At 47.7% G+C, this 26,875-nt stretch overlaps 1 protein-coding gene across 3 annotated transcripts in view; it reads right to left on the reverse strand.

Moving 5' to 3' along the window:
- Positions 1 to 26,875, reverse strand: part of MLLT6 (MLLT6, PHD finger containing) — a 371,762-nt gene that overhangs the window by 22,762 nt on the left and 322,125 nt on the right. For all 3 annotated transcript variants that reach the window (XM_029573666.1, XM_029573665.1, XM_029573668.1), the window contains 5 exons: positions 26,780 to 26,846; positions 25,424 to 25,563; positions 16,659 to 16,847; positions 7,962 to 8,050; positions 36 to 433 (listed from right to left, as the gene is read on the reverse strand). In XM_029573666.1, the coding sequence (XP_029429526.1) occupies positions 36 to 433; positions 7,962 to 8,050; positions 16,659 to 16,847; positions 25,424 to 25,563; positions 26,780 to 26,846 (883 nt within the window). The remainder of the gene's footprint in view (positions 1 to 35; positions 434 to 7,961; positions 8,051 to 16,658; positions 16,848 to 25,423; positions 25,564 to 26,779; positions 26,847 to 26,875) is intronic.

Below are 26,875 nucleotides of genomic sequence, written 5' to 3' on the forward strand. Positions count from 1 at the left end.
CAAGTGGCTCTGGCTTTTTTATTGTTGAATCTCACCTGTTCATATTGGTGGATAACTGAAGTGCAGGTGGCCCACTGCTTTGTGTAACAGAATTCTGTGACTGTGTCACAGCACCTGCAGTCTGGATTGTGCCGTTTACATTTCCCAGGATTCCATTCACAGAGAGCTGCTGCTGGCTTGCTGCCAGGTTTCCTAGCAGGCTTCCTACCATAGGAAGGTTGGAGATGGTGTGGTTAACAGTGCCAGCACTGCTTCCAAGAGCATTTCCTGTTACTCTTGCCAGTCCATTGACAAGTTGCTGCTGCTGTGATATGCCTGTAATCCCAGGAAGAGGAACTGAATTGGAATTTTGCTGAGGCAGTGGCAGGGGAGGAGGAGTACTGTGGAAGGATAGAGATGAACTGCTTCTGCTCTGGCAACCAGAGTGCGGATCCTGAAGAATGAAATGAAAAGACTGAAGTCAACAGCAGTACAATTTTTTTTTTACCTGCGGCAAAGGACACAGATCCAGTATCTTTCAGATTACTACAATACTGTAAATATGATACTGTCTTAAATGATTCTACAACGATGTTTTAAGTTTATGTACATTGTAATATTGTAAACCGCCCCAATCATTTTGTTTGGAGGGGCAGTATAGAAGTACCTATAAATAAATACATAAATGTTGATGGGAGCTGGAATTTGTCAAACTATGGCTCTCATTTGGGATAATCCACCCTTCTTAAAAGAGTACCAGCCTCTACTGGCCACCCTCATGACTTGGAAAATGCACAGAGAATCTTAATTCACTCTTGAATGAAACACATCAAAATCAACAGTTTAGGAAGGTAACAATAATAGATAACTGTTAGAATATTCATTTATTTATCATCTCATATATAATTGTGATACCAAACAACTAGCTTATCTAATCAATATAGTGATCAAGGCATAGGTATAGGAATATAGGACATCAAATGAGAAATTACTACTTACCTGATAATTTCCTTTTCTTTAGGACAGTCAGATGAATCCAGAACAAGTGGGTTATGCACCTCTACCAGCAGATGGAGACTGAGCAAACTGATGACACAGTATATATACCCCTGCAGTGACATCAGCCTGCCAGTATTCTCTTCAAAAGCAACTGTGACAGACTAGCAAAAAACTTGATGAAAAACAGATAACCATGTCAATACTCAGCCAACAGGCAACACTGAGCTCAGATAAGAACATAACAACACTAGGCTAGGGACTGGAATTACACTTACCAGTAATCCCTATAACATGTAGACACATAGGAGGAGTAAAATGCAACCACTCAGCAGCCAAGTCAGGTGAATCCAGAACAAGTGGGATTACACAAGCTACTCCCAAATAGGGCGAGAGGCTGCCCACGGTTCAGTCAAAACCACACGTGCAAAGGCTACATCCTCCCGGGCTGAACATCCAGGCAATAATACCTGGAAAAGGTATGTAAGGAGGACCAAGTCACAGCTCAGCAAATGTTGACGGGAGACAACAATCTAACTTCTGCCCTTGACATCGCCTGAGCCAGAGTGGAATGAACCCAAACCTTACTAGGTAACGGCTTCCCAGCATCCACATATGCAGTCGTGACTATCTCCTTAATCCAGTGAGATATTGTAGCCCGCGAGGCCGAGACTCCCTGTCTAGAATCGCCGTGAAGGACAAACAGGAGATCCAACTTCGCAAAGGCTCAGTAACCGCCAGATACCTGACAATATGTCTTTTGACATCCAAGGGTCGCAACAGACAATACTCCTCTGCATCCCTCTCTTTATCCAGAGATGGCAGGGAGATGGTCTGATTCAAGTGAAACTCAGTGACCACCTTCGGTAAAAAGGAAGGAACAGTATACAGCTGTACCACCCCTGGAGTCACCTGGAGAAATGGCCTCTGACAAGACAAGGCCTGCAATTCGGAAACCTTACATACCGAACAAATTGCCACAAGGAACACAGTTTTCAAAGTCAGCAACCGCAAGGACAGAGTATGTAGCGGTCTAAACGTAGGGCCTGACAAAAAAAAAATCCAAGATCATGGTGGCACCGGAAACTGCAAGGGAGGACGAAGATGTTTCATTCCTTTCAGAAAACTGGTCACATCGGGATGAGCCAACAAGGATCCACTATTTATCTGACCCCTGAAACAAGTGAGAGCCTCTACTTGTACCTTTAAGGAATTAAGTGCCAAGTCTTTATTCAAGCCATCCTGCAAAAATTACAAAATAAGCAGAATCTTGACCATTAAGAAGGAAGAAAACATCAATCCGCACACCAGGCCTCAAACACTCTCCAAACTCACACCCAGGTTAAGGAAATGGAGAACTTTCTAGCTCTTAGCAAGGTGGAAATCACAGCTGCAGTGTATCCAAGTTTCAGCAAGCGAGCCCTTTCAAGGGCCATACTGTAAGGCAAACTTGTGCTGGATATTCATAGATCCCTGCTGCAACAGGTTCCTGTGCACTGGAAGTCGAAGAGGCAAGTTCACCAGAAGCCTTCGCAGATCTGCATACCACGGTCTCCTGGACCAATCTGGAGCGACTAAGAGCACTATCCTCCTGTGGTGTTTGATCCTTCGAATTAATTTGCTCAACATGGGCCATGGAGGAAAAGCTTACAGCAACTTGCCTTCTGGCCACACCTGCACCAGGGCATCAATCCCCAATGACTTCTGATTTCTTCTGCAGCTGAAGAATCGCAGAACTTTTGCACTGCGCAGAGTCACCAACAGGTCCAGGAACTGGAGACCCCAATGATCCATAACCAGCTGATAAGCCTTGTCTGACAAGGCTGGACCCAGGGCACTCTCCTGGGTCCAGACTCTCTGCTGAGAAAGTCTGCTCTGACATTTGGGCTGATACAGTAAAGTGCGCTCAGGCCGAGCGCACTGTTAGCCCCCGTTTAGACACATGTTTTCGATGCACTATTTTTACCCCTTATTCAGTAAGGGGTAATAGCGCATGGAAAACACGCGGCCAACCCCCCCCCCCCCCGAAACTAATAGCGCCTGCAACATGCAAATGCATGTTGATGAGCCTATTAGTTAGTCCTGCGCAATAAAGGATAATGCTAAAGGCAGGCGTTAATTTCGGCCGGCACCGGGAAAGTGTACAGAAAAGCAGAAAAAACTGCTTTTGGGTACACCCTCCGACTTAATATCATAGCAATATTAAGTTGGAGTCCCCAAAGATTAAAAAAAAAAAAAAAAATTTGCCTGCGGGTTGTAAAACGGATGTTCAATTTTACCGGCGTCCGTTTTCCGAACCCGTGGCTGTCAACGGGTTCGACAACCGAAGCCGGTAAAATTAAGCGTCGGCTGTCAAACCCGCTGACAGCCACCGCTTTTGTCAATAAGGAGGCGCTAGGGACGCGCTAGTGTCCCTAGTGCCTCCTTTTTACCATGGGCCCTAATTTGCATGCCTTGGCTTAGTGAATTGCGTGCCCAGGATAGTGGCCTGGGCGCGCGTCGGGAGAGTGGGTGCTCACCGGCTCTCCTGTGAGGTTTACTGTATCGGCCCGATTGTCTTTGCCTGCAATGGGCAAGGCTGAGATCATCTGGAGATGCACCTCCGCCCAATTCCATAAGTTGATCTATTTCTAGCGACACCTGCTGGCTCTTGGTACCTCCCTGCTCATTGCATTGTCTGACATTATTCAGACTGACTGACCTTGCAGCCTGTTGCTGAACTGCTAACATGCTAACCAGGCAGCCCTGGCTTCCAGCCGATTGATATTCCAGAGAGACTCTTCTGCACTCCATTGCCCTTGTGCCATCAACTCCTGACAGTGAGCTCCCCAACCTAGAAGACTCGCATCCGTTGTCAGTACTAGCCAGTCCAGTGGGGACAAGGAGACTCCCTTCCATAGATGATCCGCCTGCAGCCACCACTGCAGTTGGGAGGAGATCTCCATTGGCAGGTGGAGCTGAACTGAGACTGCGGATTCCACCGAGACAGCAAGGAGCACTGACGAGGCTGCATATGCGCCCTCGCCCACAGTACCAATATCAAAGTTGCTGCCATTAAGCCAAGGCCCTCCGGTTAAGACCATACAGTCGTTGCAGAGTGTTCAACGATAGACGGGTTTGAGCTGGCAACTTTGAATTCGAGCTTCTGGCAGGAACATCTTGCCTTGCTGCATGTCGAACCGAACCCCCAGGTATTCCAGCGACTGAGCAGGCTGAAGGCTGCTCTTGGCTAGGTTAACCATCCACCCAAGCTCCCACAACAGGGAAATCACCTTGCAAGTTACCAGATGGCTTCCTTCCAGTGACTTGGCGTGAACTCAGCCAGTCGTCCAAATACGGGTGTACCAGAATTCCGTCCTCTCTCAATGCTGCTGCAACTACCGCCATTGCCTTGAAAAGGTTCCCTGTCTCAGGGTCCCCCATTGCGCACAGACTTCTCAGACGTCCGGTAAGTCTGCTTGCGGTTTTGCGGTTGTTTCCCGGCTGTTACTTCCCGGTGGCAGATGGTCACTGACCGCATGCCTCCCCTTTTTGTCATGGCGACCAGTTTTCGGAAGTGCCTGGAGTGTCCGCGGACTATGTCCATAATGGACCCACACGAAGTCTGCATCCTGTGTCTCAGGCCTTCCCATGATGTCAATCAATATCCAAGCTGTGCTCAGATGACTCCCAAAGGCTGGCGCACCCACCTGGAGAAGATGGAGCACTTGTTTGGTTCCAAGCAATCTGCTCCATCGACTCCAGTGCTGGGTGTATCGAGTCATGGGGATCACTCTGACTAGGACTTTCCCCCATCGAAACCCTGCCAAGAAGACTGAGGAGCGGGAGACCGCCCCTCACCGGCATAGACGCATTCGAAGACTTCTACATTGTTGTCCTCGGTGCCGGAGAAGGACCAGGCCGAGTACTGTGGGAAGCATCGACACCGGCACCGACGGATGTCACTGTCTGGTGCCAATACCGACAGCGGAGTGGCATCAGCCTCGGTCGAACCCCGTCTGAAGAGGCCCCGGGGAGAGGCGGCCCCATCCTCCTCTAGATCCAGCAGCCCACGGCGTTCCCCACCAGTATCTGTGCTGAGCACAGAGCCTTTGTGGACCCCCATGGAAGCTCTGGTGATGCCTAGCCTGCCTCCTACTCCAGGGACAGTTTTGTCTGCACCCTCGTTTAGAGAGGAACTGGACCCGCATGGTCCAACAGGCAGTGCTCAATGCCCTTTGGGGCCTTCAACCGCCACCGCCACTGGCCCCCATACCGGCATCGGAACTAGCACCCTCCATGCTGGCACCTCTCCTGGAAAGGCTGGATGTGTTGCTTGATGTTTTGCCAATGCAGCCCATATTGGCAAGCCCCTCAGAGCCCAGCAACCACCAGCGCCTCCTCCAGTCTCGATCCCGATTCTCCTTGGAGGAGGAAGATAAGAACATAAGAACATAAGAAAATGCCATACTGGGTCAGACCAAGGGTCCATCAAGCCCAGCATCCTGTTTCCAACAGTGGCCAATCCAGGCCATGAGAACCTGGCAAGTACCCAAAAACTAAGTCTATTCCATGTAACCATTGCTAATGGCAGTGGCTATTCTCTAAGTGAACTTAATAGCAGGTAATGGACTTCTCCTCCAAGAACTTATCCAATCCTTTTTTAAACACAGCTATACTAACTGCACTAACCACATTCTCTGGCAACAAATTCCAGAGTTTAATTGTGCGTTGAGTAAAAAAGAACTTTCTCCGATTAGTTTTAAATGTGCCCCATGCTAACTTCATGGAGTGCCCCCTAGTCTTTCTACTATCCGAAAGAGTAAATAACCGATTCACATCTACCCGTTCTAGACCTCTCATGGTTTTAAACACCTCTATCATATCCCCCCTCAGTCGTCTCTTCTCCAAGCTGAAAAGTCCTAACCTCTTTAGTCTTTCCTCATAGGGGAGTTGTTCCATTCCCCTTATCATTTTGGTAGCCCTTCTCTGTACCTTCTCCATCGCAATTATATCTTTTTTGAGATGTGGCGACCAGAATTGTACACAGTATTCAAGGTGCGGTCTCACCATGGAGCGATACAGAGGCATTATGACATTTTCCGTTTTATTCACCATTCCTTTTCTAATAATTCCCAACATTCTGTTTGCTTTTTTGACTGCCGCAGCACACTGTACCGACGATTTCAATGTGTTATCCACTATGACACCTAGATCTCTTTCTTGGGTTGTAGCACCTAATATGGAACCCAACATTGTGTAATTATAGCATGGGTTATTTTTCCCTATATGCATCACCTTGCACTTATCCACATTAAATTTCATCTGCCATTTGGATGCCCAATTTTCCAGTCTCACAAGGTCTTCCTGCAATTTATCACAATCTGCTTGTGATTTAACTACTCTGAACAATTTTGTGTCATCTGCAAATTTGATTATCTCACTCGTCGTATTTCTTTCCAGATCATTTATAAATATATTGAACAGTAAGGGTCCCAATACAGATCCCTGAGGCACTCCACTGTCCACTCCCTTCCACTGAGAAAATTGCCCATTTAATCCTACTCTCTGTTTCCTGTCTTTTAGCCAGTTTGCAATATATGAAAGGACATCGCCACCTATCCCATGACTTTTTACTTTTCCTAGAAGCCTCTCATGAGGAACTTTGTCAAACGCCTTCTGAAAATCCAAGTATACTATATCTACCGGTTCACCTTTATCCACATGTTTAATAACTCCTTCAAAAAAGTGAAGCAGATTTGTGAGGCAAGACTTGCCCTGGGTAAAGCCATGCTGACTTTGTTCCATTAAACCATGTCTTTCTATATGTTCTGTGATTTTGATGTTTAGAACACTTTCCACTATTTTTCCTGGCACTGAAGTCAGGCTAACCGGTCTGTAGTTTCCCGGATCGCCCCTGGAGCCCTTTTTAAATATTGGGGTTACATTTGCTATCCTCCAGTCTTCAGGTACAATGGATGATTTTAATGATAAGTTACAAATTTTTACTAATAGGTCTGAAATTTCATTTTTTAGTTCCTTCAGAACTCTGGGGTGTATACCATCCAGTCCAGGTGATTTACTACTCTTCAGTTTGTCACAGGCCTACCACATCTTCTAGGTTCACCGTGATTTGATTCAGTCCATCTGAATCATTACCCATGAAAACTTTCTCCAGTGGGGAGATGCATGTCCACCATCTGCTGGAGACGATGAATACTTGTGGGTTGAGGTCATTACACTCCATCTGCTGGTAGTAGTGCATAATCCACTTGTTCTGGATTCATTGGACTGGATGCTAAGAAAAGAAGAATAAATTCCTAACAAGACTTGAAAGGAAAAAAAGATATGATTGTACTGGAGAAAGTACAGAGAAGGGCGACAAAAGGCTAAAGAGGTTAGGGCTGTTCAGCTTGGAGAAGAGACGGCCAAGAGGGGGATATGATAGAGGTCTATAAAATCATAAGAGGACTAGAACGGGTACATGAACTGGTTATTTACTCTTTCAGATAATACAAGTATTAGGGACAATTCCATGAAGTTAGCAAGTAGCACATTTAAAACAAATCAGAGAAAGTTCTTTTTTTCGCTCAATGCCCAATTAAGTTCTGTAATTCATTGCCGGAGGATGTGGTTAAGGCACTTAGCAAATCTGTGTTTAAAAAAGGTTTGGCCAAGTTCCTGGAGGAGACGTCAATAAACTGCTATTAATCAAGTTGATTTAGGGAATAGCCATTGCTCATTACCATCATTAGTAGCATGGGATCTGTTTAATGTTTGGATACTTGCCAGGTATTTGTATCCTGGATTGGCCACTGTTGGAGACAGCATGATGGGCTTGATGGACCCTTGGTCTGACCCAGTATGGCATCTTCTTACGTTCTTATATGTAGTATTTTCATAATAGGTAACATGGTACAGAAGAACTGGGAGACCTCTTGCACGTTACGTTTTCTACTGTATGACGTAAATCTGTTAATGCGCATTACTTGTGATCAGTACAATACCTCAGATGAAGCAGAGAGAGAGTTGTCTGTCCTGAAGCTGTTCTTTGAAGGAGGGCTCTTACTGATGCTCAAGGCATCATGGTTGCACGCTGCAAACAAACATACCTCTAGTTAAGTGTGCACGATAATTAGGAAATGCAGGAAAAGCTGTGCATCGACAACTGGCTGAGAAACATGGCAGAATTCCAGTTGTTAAATGATCACAGTCTTCTCCAGTCAATTGTTATCACTGGACTGAGGAATATGGCAAGTTTTTCAACAACCGTTATCAGACTGACAGACACAGCAAGCTTTTGATCATCAACTGCAGACCAGGAATACAGACTCTGACAACACTGGTCTACAGCAAAAATGCTTCCGAAATGAATGTAGTCAATCATTACTAAAGCTGGGTCACTGAGAAAGAAAATAATACTTAAGTGTTGATTGGCTTTAGTTTTAAAGATATGGTACTAGGTCAGTATATACGACCTGTGGCTTGGGAATTGTGGAGGATAAGTGAGTTATGAAGGGAAAGGAACTCAAATTAATCCAGAAATGACTGTTGAGTAAAAGAAGATTTTGTTACCACCCTTACACATCAAGTTAGGTCTGATGAAGAACTTTGTCAAGGCCGTGGACAAAACTAAAGCAGCCTTCAAGTATCTCAGTGGTAAATTTTCAAGGTTAAGTGAAGCTAAGATAAAGGATGGTGTCTTTGTTGACCCTCAGATTTGTGAAGTTCTTTGATATGATACATTTAACTTTCCAGTTAGTGGTAACAAATTTTCTCATGAACAACAAGGCAGACAACTACAAGGAGTTGGTAAAAAACCTCCTCAGGGTTATACAAAAGCCTTGGCTGCAAAATATCTCTAAAGATACAGTTTTTGTACTCTCATCTAGATTTTTTTTCCATCAAACTGCAGAGCAGTGAGTGATGAGCATGACAAGCGATTTCATCAGGACATTGCAGCAATTGAAAACCGTATCAGGGCAAATGGAGTCTATCAATGCTTGCTGACTATTGCTGGTCAGTGACAAGAGATGTCCCATTTAATGACTAACAAAACACAAGCCAAGAAGAGCCGAGCAGTCACTGAATAAGGACTAAACTATGTACATGTATATATATATATATATATATAATAGTTTCTGGCCTTTTGTTTCATAGTACATTTTATTTCTATAATCCTTCTGCTGATTTAATTTTTAAAGTGTTTCATAAACAGGAAAGGTGAAATATTATGCAACCATAAATACAAAAGAAGACTTAAATGATATTTATGATTAAAACTCCACTATCTATATACTTAAAGGTTAATTTTAAAAGCCGGGCACGCACCAAAATTGGGAGATGGTCACGTGTTAATGGTTCTAATGGTTAGAGCAGCAGGCTACAAACCAGGGTTCAAATCCCATTGCAACTCCTTGTGATCTTGGGCAAGATACTTTACCCTCCATTGCCTCAGGTACAAACTTAGATTGTGAGCCCGCTGGGGACATGGAAATACCTACAGTTCCTGAATGCATTCTGCTCAGACGTCCAAAAAGTGGAATATAAAATAAATATATAAATAAATAAAACAACATGCGTGGGTCTACCCGATTTTATAAGCCGCCCGCATGTGCGCACAAAACCTAATGCGAGAATATCTCACATCGTAGAAAAAAGGGGCGCAATGTGAGCATGGTGCGGGCAGGGCATGGATGTTCCAGGGCGGGGCCAAGAGATGTGCATACAAATACCTATGTGCCTGGGCATGCGCTCAGGTATAGTTGAGTGTAAAGTTACTTCTGCTTTGGAGGAGATGTAAGTCTAAATAAAAAAAAATTCCAGGCATCTAGAAAGTGTTCTGAGGGGGGTCTGGGATAACTGGGGGGAGTGCAGGTTAAAGAACCAGGGGTGTTTGGAGGACCTAGCTAAACACTGGACTAACTGGTGGATGAACTGATGGAACTGTTCATCATTTTGGACACGCGCCTGTTATAAAATCCCTTCTCTTGAGCATCCGTAAACTGACTTATGCTGCTGGGTACACACAAGCTTAAAATTAGGAGCACATATACGCACATCTAGGCTATTTTATAACATGCACACATATGTGTACGCATGTTGTAAAATTGCTGCATATCTGGGTATGTGCAGACATGCAGGTATATATGTGCACCCACCCACCCGTTTGAAAGTTACTGTCCTTATATGCAATAGACATAGGCGTAAAATGTAAAAAATATCATGGAAACAGCCAAGTAGATGGTTAACTGTCACATTTTAATTCAGCACATCAACATCAATAATAAATGGTACATTTTATCGCTGAAGGAGAGGATTTCTAAAAATTTGTATATCAGTGATCAACAGACTGTGAAATAGGTTAAGAGAATGTTGCAATAAATTCATGTATATAAACAGATATATATTGTACATAAAAATAAAAAATAGTCAGGCTTGATCTTCATTTGGCAGGTCACAAATCTTTTACCTGTATTTTTTGTCTTGTCTCATAAAAGATGATGTTAATGGTAGAGACAAAACCTCTACACAGGTGTTCTGTAAGTGTATCTTTATAGTAAAGCAGAGTTGCTTACCTGTAACAGGTGTTCTCCCAGGACAGCAGGATGTTAGTCCTCACAGATGGGTGACATCAGATGGAACCCTGTCACGGAACACTTTTGTCAAAATTTCTAGAACTTTGACTGGCACACTGAGCATGCCCAACATGCCACTAACCCCGTGGCCACACGGGGTCCCCCTACAGTCTTGTTTTAAAGCAAAGAAAAATATGAGCAAAAAATAAAACAACAAAAAGCAGGCAAACCCAATTCCGCGGGGTGATGGGCAGGTTTTGTGAGGACTAACATCCTGCTGTCCTGGGAGAACACCTGTTACAGGTAAGCAACTCTGCTTTCTCAGAGGACAAGCAGGATGGTATTCCTCACAGATGTGTGAATACCAAGCAGCAGGCTAGCCCCGGAACTCCCCAGGCCAACAAGCACCCAATAACGTGCAACAGGCTCAACAACAGGGTTGCTGTTGGCAACAGTGGGGCAGCATGATTATCATACTGGGCCCTAGGTAGGAAGAGTTAGGTTGTTACACTGTAAATAGGTTACGGAGGAGAGACTGGCCAAAGATGCTGTCCTGTTGACCGTCCTTATCTAGGCAGTAATGGGCTGTGAAGGTGTGGAGGGAATTCCACATCGCGGCCTTATAGATTTTGGCAATAGGGACTGCCTGGAAGTGCGCCACGGACGCTGCTATGGCCCTCACTGTGCTTTCACTGCTTGCTGGTAGCAGAGAGCAATACAGTCCCACCAACCAATTGGAGAGGGTCTGCTTGCCCACCGCAACTCCAAGTCTATTTTTGTCAAAGGAGACAAAGAGTTGGGTGGACTGCCTGTGGGTTGCGGTGTGCTCTAAATAAAAGGCATGAGCACGCTTGCAGTCCAAGATATGCAGAGCTCGCTCACTGGATGAATGTGTGGCCTTGGGAAAAAAGTGGGCAACACGATGGACTGATTTAGATGGAAGTAAGTCACCACCTTAGGCAGGAACTTAGGGTGAGTGCGTAGCACCCCCCTGTCGTGGAAGAACCTTGTGTAAGGCGGATAGGTTACTAGGGCCTGCAGCTCACTGACTCTTCGAGCAGAAGTAAACTGCCACTAGGAAGATGACCTTCCAGGTGAGATACTTGAACTCACAGAAGCGCAGGGGCTCAAACGGAGGCCGCATGAGCCACACCAGCACTATGTTGAGGTCCCAGGCCACAACAGGAGGATGCAGTGGAGGCTTCAGTTGTAGTAAGCCTCTCATGAAGCGCCCCACCAAGGGCTGCACCGAGACTGGAGTGTTGCCCACTCTTTGGTGGTAGGCGCTGATGGCTCTCAAATGTACCTGGATTGAGATGGTCTGTAGCCCAGATTCCGAGAGGCACCAGAAGTAGTCTAGAAGCCTAGGTGAGGGGCAAGTGAAAGGGTCAAGACCCTCCTCCGCACACCAGGACGAGAATCTCCTCCACTTTGCTTGGTAGGTCTTCCGCATGGAAGGCTTACACAAAGCTACGAGGACTTGTGAGACATTGTCCGAAAGGTGAAGGGATTGCAGCACAGGCTGTGGGAACCTACAACCGGAGGTTTGGGTGGCATAGCCTGCCCTGATCCAGCGTGATGAGATCGGGTGAGGTGCCCAGGCGAATGGGCTCCTGGAGAGACAGGTAGTGGAGAATCGGAAACCAGACCTGATGTGGTCAGTGTGGGGCTATGAGGATCATGGAGCCTCGGTCCTGCTGTAGCTTCAAAAGAGTCTTGCCTATTAGCGGAAATGGAGGGTACGCATACAGGAGGCCTGCACTCCAGGAATGGACGAAGGCATCTACTGCTGGTCCCTTTCCTTCCTTGTGCAGGGAACAGAAGCGGTCCATCTTGTGGTTCTGCGGGGATGCGAAGAGATCCACATCTGGCTGATCCCACTAGCGGAAGATCCTTTTTGCCACCGAGGGGTTGAGGGACCACTAGTGGGGATGGAATGTCCGACTGAGGCGGTCTGCCACTACATTCTCGGAGCCTGACAGGTAGATGGCTTACAGTTACATGGAACGTGACAGGGCCCAGGCTCAAATCTGCGCCACCTCCTGGCAGAGGAGATAAGAGCCCGTTTCCCCCTGTTTGTTCACGTACCACATGGCCACTTGGTTGTCCGTCTGGATCAAGACGCCCTTGTTGGACAGTCAGTCCTGGAATGCGTAGAATGTGTACCACATCACTCGGAGTTCCGGAAAATTTATCTGGCATCTTGCTTCGACCACACTCCTTGCGTGTGCAGGTGGTTGACATGGGCCCCTCAGCCTAGGTTGGAGGCATCAGAGGTCAGGATTATTTGAGCAGCAGGGAGCTAGAAAGGTAGTCCCTTGCTGAGGTTGGATTCCTGCACCCACCAGGCGAGGGAGAGTTGGAGAGTTCTGGTTATCTGGACGAGTGTGGAAAGTTCTTGAGAGGCTTGGTACCACTGGGACTGTAGGGTCCATTGTGTGACCCTCACGGCCAGGTGAGCCATTGGGGTGACATGCACCGACGATGCCATGTGACACGGCTGAGGCCGTCTGCTGGGAACAGATGGACCTGGCCAGCCCAGCCAAGGTGGCAATGGGAAGGAACGCTTTGGCTACCATGGTGTCCAGATTCGCCCAGATGAAGATGAGTCATTGAGATGGAGTCAGCTGGGTTTTCGGGTAGTTTACTAGGAACCCTAGCGATTGGAGGAGTCGTAATGTCATGCTCAGGGAGAGAAGGGCTCCCTCTCTTGAAGAACTCTTGATGAGTCAATCGTCCAGATATGGAAACACTTGCATGCCCTTGCGGCACAAATGTGTTCCCACCACTGCCGGGCACTTTGTGAAGACCCGGGGTGCGGAGGCCAGTCCTAAGGAAAGAACCCTGTACTGGAAGTGCCAGTGGCCTACCACGAATCACAGATATTTGCTATGAGGTGGAAAAATGGCAATGTGCACATAGGCGTCTTGTAGATCCAGACAGTAGAGCCAGTCCCCTTGATGTAGAAGGCCCGGAGGCTGCCTGTTTTCTTTGGAATGAGAAAATATCGGGAGTAGAACTGCCAGCTTTGCTGAGCCCGGGGAACCGCTTCCACGGCTCTGGACCATAGCAGGGCCGAGAGTTCTAACTCGAGGGTTGGTGCGTGTTCCACGAGGCTCCATGCCGGAGAAGGTGGGGAGTCTGGAGGAACACTGAGAAGATTGAGGCGGTAACCACATTGTATGATGGACAGTACCCATCAGACGGTGGTAACTGGGGACCATCGGTTCACAAATAGGCAGAGACAACCCCCCAGCAACCCCCCAGGGTGGGTCGGATAGTGCGGGCGAAGAGGATAGGTTTCTGCTCTCTGTGTGCCAGCCAAAAGTCAGCTGCAGGACTTGGCTGAGGGGCTGGCTGAGCCCTAGGTGCCCTTTGTTGGCGAGGGTGGCCTCTCTGGGTGGACTGAGCTGGACAAGCATGGGAGGCTGGAGGATAGTATCTCCGTTGCCTGTAAAACTGCTTTCTAGAATCCCTAGGCGGACCTCTACGGGCTGCCGAAGAGCGGTCAGAGGTGGTGGTAGATAACTGACACAGGATTTCATGGTGGTCCTTGAGTTGGGCCACTGCATCCTGGATTTTGTCCCCAAACAGGTTTTCCCCTGTAAAGGGGAGATCGGCAAGTTTGTCTTGGAGCTCCGGACAAAGGTCGGAGGCTTTTAGCCAGGCTCAGCATCTGACACTGTCTGCTGCTGAGACCCTTGAAGCCGTCTCAAAGATGTCATAGGCCGCTCTTGCCTCGTGTTTCCCGGGTTCCAGTCCTTTTTGAGGATGGATTCTAGGCCCTCCTGGAATTGTTGTGGTAGGGTCTGTGTACTCCTGGCCATTTCCAGAGGTTCTGGTTGTACTGGGTAATGTACAACTGGTACACTGCTATGCAAGCAATGAGCATGGAACCCTGGAAAACTCTTCGACCCAGAGCGTCTAAGGCTCTATGGTCCTTTCCTGGAGGGGCGGAGAAGTGAGAGCGGTTTCTTTTGGCCTTTTTCTGGGCCAATTCGACTACCACTGATTGGTGTGGCAACTGGCTCTTTTGAAAGCCTAGGGCCTGTTGTACTAAATAGGTAAGAACATAAGTGATTGCCATGCTGGGTCAGACCAAGGGTCCATCAAGTCCAGCATCCTGTTTCTAACAAAGGCTAAATCAGGTCACAAGAACCTGGCAAGTACCCAAACACCAAGAAGATCCCATGCTACTGATGCCAGTAATAGCAGAGGCCATTCCCTAAGTCAACTTGATTAATAGCAGTTAATGGACATCTTCTCCAAAAACTTATCCAAACCTTTTTTGAACCCAGCTACACTAACCACATCCTCTGGCAACAAATTCCAAAGCTTAATAGTGCGTTGAGTGAAAAATAATTTTCTCCGATTAGTCTTAAATGCGCTACTTGCTAACTTCATGGAGTGCCCCCTAGTCCTTCTATTATCTGAAATTGTAAATACCGATTCACATCTACTCGTTCAAGACCTCTCATGATTTTAAAGACCTCTATCATATCCCCCCTCAGCAGTCTCTTCTTCAAGCTTAACAGCCCTAACCTCTTCAGCTTTTCCTCCTAGGGGAGTTGGTTCCATCCCCTTTATCATTTTGGTTGACATCTGTTTTTCTATTGACGGGAGCCACTGAACCTGGGTGTTCCCAGAGCCGGTGAAGGTAGTCCAGGAGCACCTCAGACCGGGATTGCCATCACTTCCTTAGGAGCGTCCACAAATTGGAGGACCTCCAACATCGTGTGGCGGGCATCCTCTTCAGTCAGAAGCTGGAAAGGAATGGTCTCTGTAATGGTCTCAGCACGTCCAATGTTTCCAGCAGAGGCGCTAACATGGGGAGCGCCGATTCTGATGTTGGTATGGGGGCCAGCATTGGTGGCTGCTGGAGACCCTGAACAGCATTTAGCACTACCTGTTGAACCATGCGATCCAACTCCTCTCTGAATGCGGGTGCGGAGAAGACCGACCCTGTAGTAGGAGGCAGGCTGGGCGCACTGGACTGTCCACAGGGGTCCATGGAGGCTTGATGCCTGGCCCCGATATTGGTGGGGAATGCCCTGGAATCCTGGGTCCAGAGGAGGATGGAGCCTCCTCCCCTTGGGGCCCCTTCGGAAGGGGTTCGGCCGATGCCGCTCCAGTGTCGGCACTGGATGGTGACGCCTGTTGGTGTCGGTGTCTATGTTTACCACAGTGCTTGGCCCAGTCCTTCTCCGGCGCCGAGGACAACAATGCAGAGGTCTTCGAATGTCCTGATGCCGGTGAGGGGCGATCGCCTGCCCCCTGATCATCGTGGCGGGGCACTGATGGTAAAGGTCCTGAGTAAGATTGATCCCTACGATTCGAAGTACCCGGTACCGGGGTTGATGGAGCCGATTGCTTGGAACCAAACAAGTGCTCCATCTTGTACAGGCGGGCGCGCCAGCTTTTGGGGGTCATCTGAGCACAAACGTTTTCCGTACAGGGCTCCATCTGATGATGTCACCCATCTGTGAGGTCTAACATCCTGCTTGTCCTGGGAGAATCGCCTAGTTTTAGATTGTTTTCCCAGTTTATCTCCAAAGTGTATGCCTACCTCTGTAATTACAGTTTATTTTCCCTGTTTAACTCCAGTATGTTTGTCAAACTCCATAACTCATCATCTGTGAGTGTCAAACCTGTACACAGTTGTGAACTAGTGATTCTCACATGAAATGATGGTATATAAAACACTCAAATAAATAAATAAAATTATATATAGCTAGACATTACCTGATGAAGGGAGCTTGGTGGTTCTGAAAGTTTTTTGTTTTTTTTAACCATTTCATATTTGTTTTAATAGCTTGTTAGCACTATAAATAATATTTATATTCTGTAATAGCATATGAAAATGCCACTATCCTGATCTTTTATTTATTTTGTTACATTTCTCCAGCTACACTTTGATTCTTGCATTAACTAATGGACAGAGACTGAAAGACGGAAAACATAAAGATCTGTGTCCAGTGAAAAACATCAGATGAAGTCAAAGCTAAAATATCAAGCTCTGAATTTATGAAACAAAAAAATGCCCAGTATGAATTGCATGTGTTGGTCCTGTTTTTCAGGTCTGCCCTCCGCCTGTAGATAGTACTGCACATGTGTATGCCCTCTTACCGTTTGGAGGCAAGAGATAATGGGCATGGTTGAGAGGCCCGTTGCTGGCGCTCACCAGGGGAAAGGGTACGGAAAGTTGGACATTGAGGTGTTGCAAACGCTCCTTCTTGGCAGTCAGGCTCATGATCTGTTCTTGAAGTTGCTGGTTTTCTTTCTGGAGTGAGTGCAGTGCTTTTAACATCTCTACAACTGCAAAAAAAACAATAGAAGAAATGTGAGACAGAGGAAGGAAAAAGAAGGCAGACATAGAAGAGGAAAGCAATAGAGAGCAAGGAAATGGTGAGATTACTTACCTGATAATCTCGTTTTCCTTAGTGTAGACAGATGGACTCAGAACAAGTGGGTATAGTGTGCTCGTGCTAGCAGTTGGAGACGGATCTGACGTCAGCACGGGTACATATACCCCCACAGGAAGTGAAGCTCTTCAGTAATCTTCCTTGCAAAAGCTGTTATGGATATATGTGTACTGACGATCAATGAAATAGTGAAAACAGGATTCCCCTGACCGATTGATAGTAGCTGGAGACCGCCAGCATTCCCAACCGGAAGGTGTCGACACCTGGTAGAGTGGACGCACTCATGTAAGAAGTGATAAGGCTTACCTTGAATCGGTGAAACCAATGTATACAGGAAGCTGGGCCGGATGCTGAGTCCATCTGTCTACACTAAGGAAAACGAGATTATCAGGTAAGTAATCTCACCATTTCCTGTTGTGTAGCCAGATGGACTCAAAACAAGTGGGATGTACAAAAGCTTTACTCCCGGACTGGGCGGGAGGCTGCCTGAGGACCGTGTAAGACTGCCCTCGCAAATGCTGTATCCTCCCTGGCCTGGACATCCAGACGGTAAAACCTGGAGAAGGTATGGAGGGAGGACCATGTCGCCGCTTTACATATTTCTGCAGGCGACAGCATCCTAGATTCTGCCCAAGATGCTGCTTGGGCTCTGGTAGAATGGGCCTTGACTTGTAGAGGCGGTGACTTCCCGGCCTCTACATAGGCCGCTCTGATGACTTCTCTAATCCAGCGGGCGATGGTGGGCCGAGAGGCCGCTTCTCCTTGTCTCTTACCGCTGTGAAGGACGAACAGATGGTCAGTCTTTCGTACTGTTTCTGTCATTTCCAGATATCTGGGCAGCAATCTGCCAATGTCGATGGCGTAGCAAACGCCCTTCTTCAGATTTCTTCAAACCTGCCGTGGTTGGCAAGGATATGGTCTGGTTGAGGTGAAATTGTGAGACTACCTTAGGCAAGAAGGATGGAACCGTGCGAAGATGGATAGCCTCAGGAGTGATTCTGAGAAAAGGATCACGGCAAGACAGTGCTTGTAGCTCTGAGATGCGGCGTGCTGAACATACAGCCAGCAAGAACACCATCTTCAAAGTTAGAGAACGGAGAGACAGGCCCCGGAGGGGTCTGAAGGTGGATCCCGCGAGGAAATCCAAAACTATGTTGAGGTTCCACAGAGGTACTGGCCACTTCAGTGGTGAACGAATGTGCTTGACTCCTTTCAGGAAGCGAGAAACATCTGGGTGCGTGGCAATAGTCTTGCCATCCCTCCTGGGACCATAGCAAGACAGCGCAGCCACCTGAACCTTGATGGAGCTGAGGGAGAGACCCTTCTGAAGTCCATCCTGCAGGAAATCCAAAACAATAGGGATTGTAGTCGCATGCGGATTGGTGCCGTGAGTGTCGCACCAGTCTTCAAATACTCTCCAGATCCTGACATAGGTGAGGGATGTGGAAAACTTGCGAGCTCGGAGGAGTGTATCTATCACTGGCTCCGAGTAACCTCTTTTCTTCAGTCTAGCCCTCTCAATGGCCAGACCGTAAGAGAGAATTGAGCTGGATCCTCGTGAAGGATGGGACCTTGCCATAGCAGGTCCCTGAGCAGAGGTAGGGGAAGGGGCTCCCCTGCCAGTAGTCTTCTCATGTCCGCGTACCAGGGTCTTCTTGGCCAGTCTGGTGCCACTAGAAGAACTAAGCCCCGGTACTTCTGAATCTTGTGGATAAGGGTGCCCAGCAGGGGCCACGGAGGAAAGGCGTATAGCAGGGCCCCTGGAGGCCACGGCTGAACCAGGGCGTCGATCCCGTGAGAGAACGGATCTCGCTTGTGGCTGACGTATCTGGGTACTTGAGCATTGGACCTGTCCGCTAATAAGTCCATGTCCGGAATCCCCCAGTGATCCACAATCATCTGGAAGGCTGTGGGCGACAGCTGCCATTCCCCCGGATTTAGGCTTTCTCTGCTGAGGAAATCTGCCGTGGTGTTGTCCCTTCCGGCAATGTGGATGGCGGAGATGTCCTGAAGATTCGCCTCTGCCCAAGCCATCAGCGGGGCTACCTCTAGGGACACCTGTCGGCTTCTGGTTCCGCCCTGACGGTTGATGTATGCCACCGTGGTGGCGTTGTCGGACATCACTCTGACTGCCCGATTCCGCAGTCTGTGAGCAAATTGCAGGCAGGCTAACCGGACTGCCCGTGCCTCGAGGCGATTGATGTTCCACCCCGCTTCTTCTCTGTTCCACCGCCCTTGGGCGGTGAGTTCTTCGCAGTGTGCTCCCCATCCGCTCAAGCTGGCATCTGTGGTGAGCAGAATCCATGTGGGGGAGGACATCTTCGATCCCCTGCTCGTGTGGTTGGGCTGCAACCACCACTGTAACTGGGTCCGCACTCTGGCTGGTAGAGGTAGATGCCTGGAGTAGTTCCGGAAGCGGGGACTCCAGCGAGAGAGCAGGGAGTTTTGTAGAGGTCTCATATGGGCCCTTGCCCAGGGTACCACTTCCAGGGTGGATGCCATGAGGCCGAGAACCTGCAGATAATCCCAAGCTATGGGCCGGCTGGCTGCCATCAAGGACCGGAGACGCGTCTGAAGTTTTAACCTTCTCTTGGTGGTGAGACTGACTTTGTCTGCCTGAGTGTCGAACTGGACTCCCAGGTATTCCAGTGATTGGGAAGGCTGTAGGCAACTCTTGTTTAGGTTGACTACCCATCCCAGGCTTTCCAGAAGGGCGATCACTCTGTTGGTTGCCCGATGGCTCTCCTCTCGTGATTTCGCCCTGATCAGCCAATCGTCTAGGTAGGGATGGACCAGGATTCCTTCCCGTCTGAGCGCCGCTGCTACCACTACGATCACTTTGGTGAAGGTCCGCGGCGCCGTGGCTAGCCCGAAGGGCAAAGCCCGGAATTGGAAGTGGCATCCCAGAACCTTGAAGCGTAGATAGCGCTGATGATCCGGATGGATCGGGATATGCAGGTATGCTTCTGACAAGTCTAAGGCCGTGAGGAATTCTCCTGGCTGTACTGCGGTCTTGACTGAGCGCAGAGTTTCCATGTGAAACCTCGGGACCCTTAAGTATCGGTTGACTGACTTGAGGTCCAGTACGGGCCGGAAGGTGCCCTCTTTCTTGGGTACCATGAAATAAATGGAATAATGACCAGAATCCATTTCCCATGCAGGTACTGGGATTATGGCTTTCAAGGACAGGAGCCTCGCCAGGGTAACTTCTAATGCCGCCTTCTTGTGGCTTGGACACGGAGACTCCACAAACCTGTCCGGAGGGGTGTGATGGAAATCCAGATAATAACCCTCTCGGATGATGGCGAGGACCCACTGGTCCGACGTAATCTCGACCCATCTGGGGTAGAAGAGGGTTAACCTGCCCCCTATAGCTCCGTCCCCCAGATGGATCGGCTGACTCTCATTGGGAGGCGCGGCCTGGCCCTGAACCCGAGCCGGCTCCCCTCTTCTGCTGTTTGGGCCGAAAGGACTGGTTCCTGGCCTGAGGACGAGGTGCCTGGTAGCGACCCCTATAGGGAATGAAGCGTTGGGAGCTTCTGCCTCTGGATGGCCTCGGAAAGGCGCACTGGTTCCTTCTGAACCTGTCTTTCGGCAGTCGAGGTATTGGAGAGGCACCCCATGTGCTGGCCAGTTTATCGAGGTCACTGCCGAACAGGAAAGAACCCCTAAAGGGCATTCGGGTGAGGCGTGTCTTCGAAGGAGCATCGGCTGACCAATTCCGTATTCAGAGCTGCCTCCTGGCAGCTACAGAAGATGAGATCCCCTTGGCTGTTGTACGGACTAGGTCGGATGCAGCATCTATGAGGAACGAGAGAGCGGACTCCATGTCCGCTGCTGGAGCATTGTTCCTGACCTGTGACAACAGGAACGCGTCACCACTGTGCAGCAGGTTGCGATCCGCAAAGATAGAGCTGCCACCTCAAATGTCTGTTTCAGGATGGCGTCCAGTCGCCGGTCGTGAGGCTCCTTGAGGGCCGCCCCCCCCTCAACTGGAATGGTAGTGCGCTTGACCACCGTGCTCACCAAGGCGTCCACCTGAGGGCACGCCAGCATCTCCTTGATTGCTGGATCCAGGGGGTACATGCCTATCAGGCCCCGACCCCCTTTGAATGAGGCCGCTGGTGCAGCCCATTCCAGATCTATCAGTTGCTGTGCGGCTTGCAAGAAGGGAAAATGGCGGGCTGTAGGACGAAGACCTTCCAGCAGAGGGTTCTGAGTAGATGGCACCGTAGTGCTGGGGCCTGAAATATCCAACTCCGCCAGGCACTGAGATACTAGGTCGGAGAGATCTTCCTTGGGGAAGAACCGCCTCATGGTTCGATATGGCTCAATCCCCGAGGGAAGTTCCCCCTCCTCGGAGGGTTCTGATTCGGTCTCAGAGACATCAGGGTCCGCCTGAACCGGACTGCCCGGAGGCGGGTGTGCTTGACCACAATAAGGGCGCGAAGGTCCAGGGGCAGGATCCGCTGGAGCAGCAACAGGAGCAGCAGCAACAGCAACAGCAGGGCCTGGATGGGAAGCTGATTGCATCTGTACAAAGGCATGGATCCCAGTAAAGAGATCCACTCAGGAAATGGAAGTGGTCTCAAGTCTTCGGGGTACCAGGTCTCCCGGTATCCCAGGTTGTTCGAGACTGCCCGCGAGATCCGGGGTGGCCCCTGGGGAACTGTCAACAAACCTCGGTTGAGACTGGTCCTGGCCCGAGGCTCCCACTGCCTCCTCACATTGGGCACAAAGGGAGTCTGGCTCCTCACTGTGCGTGGCCCTAAGCTGGCATGTTGAGCAGAGGCCGAGGGCTTTCATGCCGGAATCAGGAGGCGCCGCCGCCGAAGACGCCGGGGCGTCTGAATGTTCCATCGCTGAAAAATATGCGCTCAAGAATATGCGGCAGCAATATGCGCTCAATACAATAAGCGCTCAATAATGTGCGGCAGCAATATGCGCTGAATACAATAGGCGCTCAATAATATGCGGCAGCTATATACGCTTAATACAATATGCGCTCAATACAATATGCGCTCAATAATAAGCGGTAGCTATATACGCTTAATACAATATGCGCTCAATACAATATGCGCTCAACAATATGCGGTCAGCAATATACGCTCAATACAACATATGCTCCAAATATGCGCTCAATACGCTACAGGCGCCTATCATGGGCACTCAATACCTTAACAAGGCCGACAAAATGGCGACCTCCGCAGCGTGCCGGACACAGGCAACGCCGCCGATCCTCGTACCTCGGAGACCAAAAGTAAAAGATGTACGCCTTACCTGATCCTCAGCGCTTCCCGGCTGAAACCCGGGCGGTCTCCGGCTGTGGGGGGAGAGGGGAAATACCTTCACTGCCGCGCTTGAGGAATGCACCCGCTGCCTCCCAAGTCCACGCCAGGACCGAGGCGCCTCTTAGCCCGCCCAAGCCTCGCTCGGGGGCTGGGTCCCTGCCGCGAGTCGGCCACCGGACCGAGGCCAAAACCTCCGAGGGATTGCGGAAATCACCCCGGGAAACTCAACTGGGGGAGGGACCGAATGGTATCACCGCAGGAGTGCGGGGCTCGATGTTCCTGTAGAAATTTAGTAAGTAGAAAGTAGAAAATAGAAAGTAGATTGGAAACACGCTCAGCGAGCGTGCAGGCTCTCCAAACTGCTTTGGAGACGGAAATTACTGAAGAGCTTCACTTCCTGTGGGGGTATATGTACCCGTGCTGACGACAGATCCGTCTCCAACTGCTAGCACGAGCACACTATACCCACTTGTTCTGAGTCCATCTGGCTACACGGCAGGAAAATTACATATTTATTACTAGCATGGTCATCATTGAAACAGGCTTAGAAAAATACTTACAAAACTTAAGCATCAGCCAAAATATTTAGGAGCCAGGGGAAAGGGAATTTTTTCCTTATAATTTACTTTTGGTTTTCTTTATATGGCTTTCTATTTTTGACTATTGTTTCTTTTTTATCCTTCTGGTTTGCTGTGTTTTACTTATTTTCTGGGAGGAGGAAGAAATAGGGCTTTGCTTTCATATATTACAATTTCAATTTATATCCTGTCTTTGCAGTATAAACTATTCAAAACAGCTAAAAGCAAATAAAAATCAACAAACAACTGTTTAGGGGTTTGTTTACATTTCTTGTTTTTTTTTACTGTTCTATACTCCTCTTCCGCCAATCATTTCCTCTTTCTTTCTCTTCCCCAGATTTTCTTTCTTTTCCCCACATATTCTCCCCTCCAAATCCCTGCTTTCCCTTTTTACCTATTAGGGCAAAAAAAGCTCTGGCTGGCCTGTAACTGGTACATTGCGTGGGTGAGAGGCTGAAGCTCTGTTCTTGAGCCATGGAGTGTCTGAGCAACTGAAAGTGAGAAAGTCAAAAGGGTGTGCTGGTAGTCCTTAGACCTACCACCCCACCCCTGAGGACTGGATTGATCCTCAGGGTCTTCTAAAGCAGTACTGGGACGCTAAGTGAACTTGGAGGACACCCATGAGTTTGTGCCTGCTGAGGTGATGTGTTGGAAGTATTGCATAACTGGAACCAGAGGACATATTACAGAAAGCAATATACAAAGCAGACTACACCGCACTTGATGACATCATTCATATCCAGTATTCTCCACGCACAACAAGATCAACTAGTAAAATACAGCTAGTGATTCCATCACTCCCTTTTGCTAAACTCTCTTCCACCAGAAACAGAGCCATTTCTATCATCGGCCCAAAACTATGGAATTCTTTACCTCAGTTCCTCGCCTCTCAAGAAAACCCAAAATCTTTTAAGAAAGAACTAAAAGCCTGGCTACTCTGCCAATCTCATACTGACAGCCTGCTCAACAATCTCAAAACTTAATCCCACAGCTTCCCATATTTTGTCATTTATTCCCCCCTTCTGTCTAATCATCCTGTTTCCTACAGATATCTAAGACTATCTTATCATTATACTTGATCTCTGTCTACTCAATGTACCTTTCCTTTGGTACACCTTATCTGGTTTATTTTCAATATGCCTATCCTTTGGGATAGCTTGCCTTGTCCATATGTTTGACATGACAGTTCTCAGATTGTTAAATGCTGTTTTTTCTTCAATGTCTTCAATAGTTTTATGTAACAGGTTGTTATAATTGTAAACCGGAGTGAAGGCTACTCTGCTCTACCTCGGTATATAAAAATGCTAAATAAATAAAATAAATAAATAAATATTGATTGCTGTGTTTAAGTGTTTGAACCTGTAATTACTAATTGTCTCCAAGGGAAGGAACCTGTGCTGTCTTTTTCCTTAAACGTGTAAGCCAGGTCATATGAATTTTGTTAAGTGCTTACTTGAATAAAGCCCTGTTTAGAATTCTATTTGTAGGGGCTGTTAACCTGAGACCACCTAATATCATCTTCTAACCTCCACTGGGCTGCAGTTGCTCCTCCTGCTGGTCCTTGGTCTTGTGGCTAAGATTCCATCAGGTTGCACCGCTCACTCCCTGCAGCCTGGTAGTTGGAGGTAGCCTGGTAGTTGGAGGTACAGACTGCAGCTGTACCTCCAGTTCTTTCCAGTTTGGCAGATGAAAATCTGCTGGGCTGCAGCAGGACTTCCTGCTCTGAGGCTCAGTGGCTGAATTTTCAACAGTCTGTACCTCTCCTGCTTTCCATGGTTCAGCTGCTGCTCCCATCGGCCACAGCTGCTCCCAGTAGAGTATTAGCCACTGGGCTCTCAGCGGCCCAGTGGCTAATACTCTACTGGGCCATAGCTGAGAGACTACTAGCAGGTTCCAGGACTAAGTTGTCTAGGTGATCAGATGACTAGGATTTTTCCACCCAAGTAACATAATAATGATGGCAGAAAAGGACCAAATGGTCCATCAAGCTTCTTATGGTATCTGCCTCTCTGTGCATTTTGAAAAGGACATTTCATGTAAAAACACAATCTAAAATATTATTTATTTTAAAGGATTTATTAACCATGCCTTCCAATGTTCAGGGCAGATTACAAAGTATAAATACAAAATGTATAAAAGAAACATAAAAATCATACAATAAAACAAATCAAAACAATCAGAATATTAAAATGGCCTTAGCAGACATAATTAAAACTTACGATTCACAATAATCTTTAAAGGCTTGCTTAAATAAAAAATTTTTTTAAAGCTTTCTTAAATTATTTTTTGTTAGAGATAGCTCTCAGTGTGGATGGGATAGAATTCCAAATAATGGGGCCAGCGATGGAAAAGGCCCAGTCTCATGCATACTGGCAGTAAGAAATTGTGACTTAGGAAATCAAAGATGTCAAACTTATTTACTAACATGAATTCAGTATTATCTTTGTAAAATCTCTTACTACAGTAGACAAGAGCTCAAGCAGGGTATCAAAAATTTATTGTACCAAATCCAAAATTGACTGGCTAGCACTCTTTGGGGCACAATATACTAATAAAATCTTCAATTTATTATCTCCTGTTTCAATCAATAAACAGCTTACTGTTGACGCCAGCTTCGCCATTGCCGTGTTTTTCCAGAAGCTGCTCAATGTTGGGGGTAGCACTGGGGACATTTTCTAACTGGCTGCTGCTGCATGGCGCTGTCTGCTCAAATAAGGTGGGTAAACTGCTTATAGGAGACCTAGCCAAAGAAAAGATCAAAAGAGTTTAGCACTCATTTATTGTATCCATTTTCTACTTTAAACTTAAGAGTTACTGCCATCCTGCTGGAGAAGCATAGTTTTTGTCTTGTTAACCCTTCATAATACCCTTTCAGCATCCAACACTTATCTCCCATCTCTTGAACCATTCCTTTGTTTAGTATTTACTCTTTTCATCATCATTAGAGATGCTCATCTACTTTATGTTGTCTAGGGTGTCAAAAAAAAAAAAAAAGAGGTTTCTCAGTGCCAGAGACTGGAGATGTTGTGGGGCAGTATCCAAAACCCTTGAATGGGATGGCATCTGAGCCACTGCCCAACAGAAACACTATTGGCTGGGCTCAGAGGGCCCAATATTCAGCTTTATCTGGTTATATGTTAGCCGGGTAAGACTTGTCCAGCTAACTTAATGAGATATTCAGCAGCATGGTTATGCTGCTGAATATCCTGGTATTCAATGCTACTGAGCCAGATAAGTTAGACCAGCTCTATGACAGATCTAGCTTATCCAATTAACTTAACCAGATAAATCCAAATATCAGTTACCCAGTTAAGAAGCACCTCTCCGTTACACCCATTGCCTGCCCACTGGATATCCAGCTAAGTAGCGCTGAATATCGACCTCGGTGTGTCTGTCTACCAGGTTCTGGAGAGAGCTTAAGGACAAGGAGTCATCTCATGAAATAAACGAAGGGAAGCTGAAAAGGAATGTGAGCGAATGGTGGACACCTGGAACAGACTTCCAGCATAGGTTACAGGTAGATTTTAAATGCCTGGCGTTCCGCGCGTGGCTGGGCCTTGTGTGTGCCATGCACATTTTCAAAGGGGCCCGGCCATGCGTGCAACCCCCGGGCCCAGAGAAGGGGGCGGTTCAACAGAACAGTAAGCAACGAACCAAAAAAAAAAAGCAAAGGTAGGAGACAGGGTTTGGGGGTGGGGAGGAGAGGAAGTATGGGTAGAGGGGTAGGGAAGTTTCCTCCCAGTCCTCTCCTTAATTGGAGCGGACTGGGAGGGAACTTGGGAAGGCCCTGATGCGTTGCTGCGCATAATCTTATAAAATTGGCCGCGCAGGTTATAAAATTGGAGTGTCCATGTATTAAAATCTAGCCCATAGGTTCCTGAAAGAGAAACCGCATAATTAGCTTGTTGCCACCTAATTGATAACATAATACAGAGAAAGAGGTGAACACAACTTACATGGAGGAGAGACTTTCTCGGGGGGAACTCCCTCTGCAAACAAAACTACAGTCTTCCAAATCAGGCTCTTAGAAAAAGAAGAAACACAATTATTTT

The sequence above is a fragment of the Rhinatrema bivittatum genome, chromosome 12 (assembly GCF_901001135.1).
Source record: "Rhinatrema bivittatum chromosome 12, aRhiBiv1.1, whole genome shotgun sequence".
Taxonomy (NCBI): Eukaryota; Metazoa; Chordata; class Amphibia; order Gymnophiona; family Rhinatrematidae; genus Rhinatrema; species Rhinatrema bivittatum.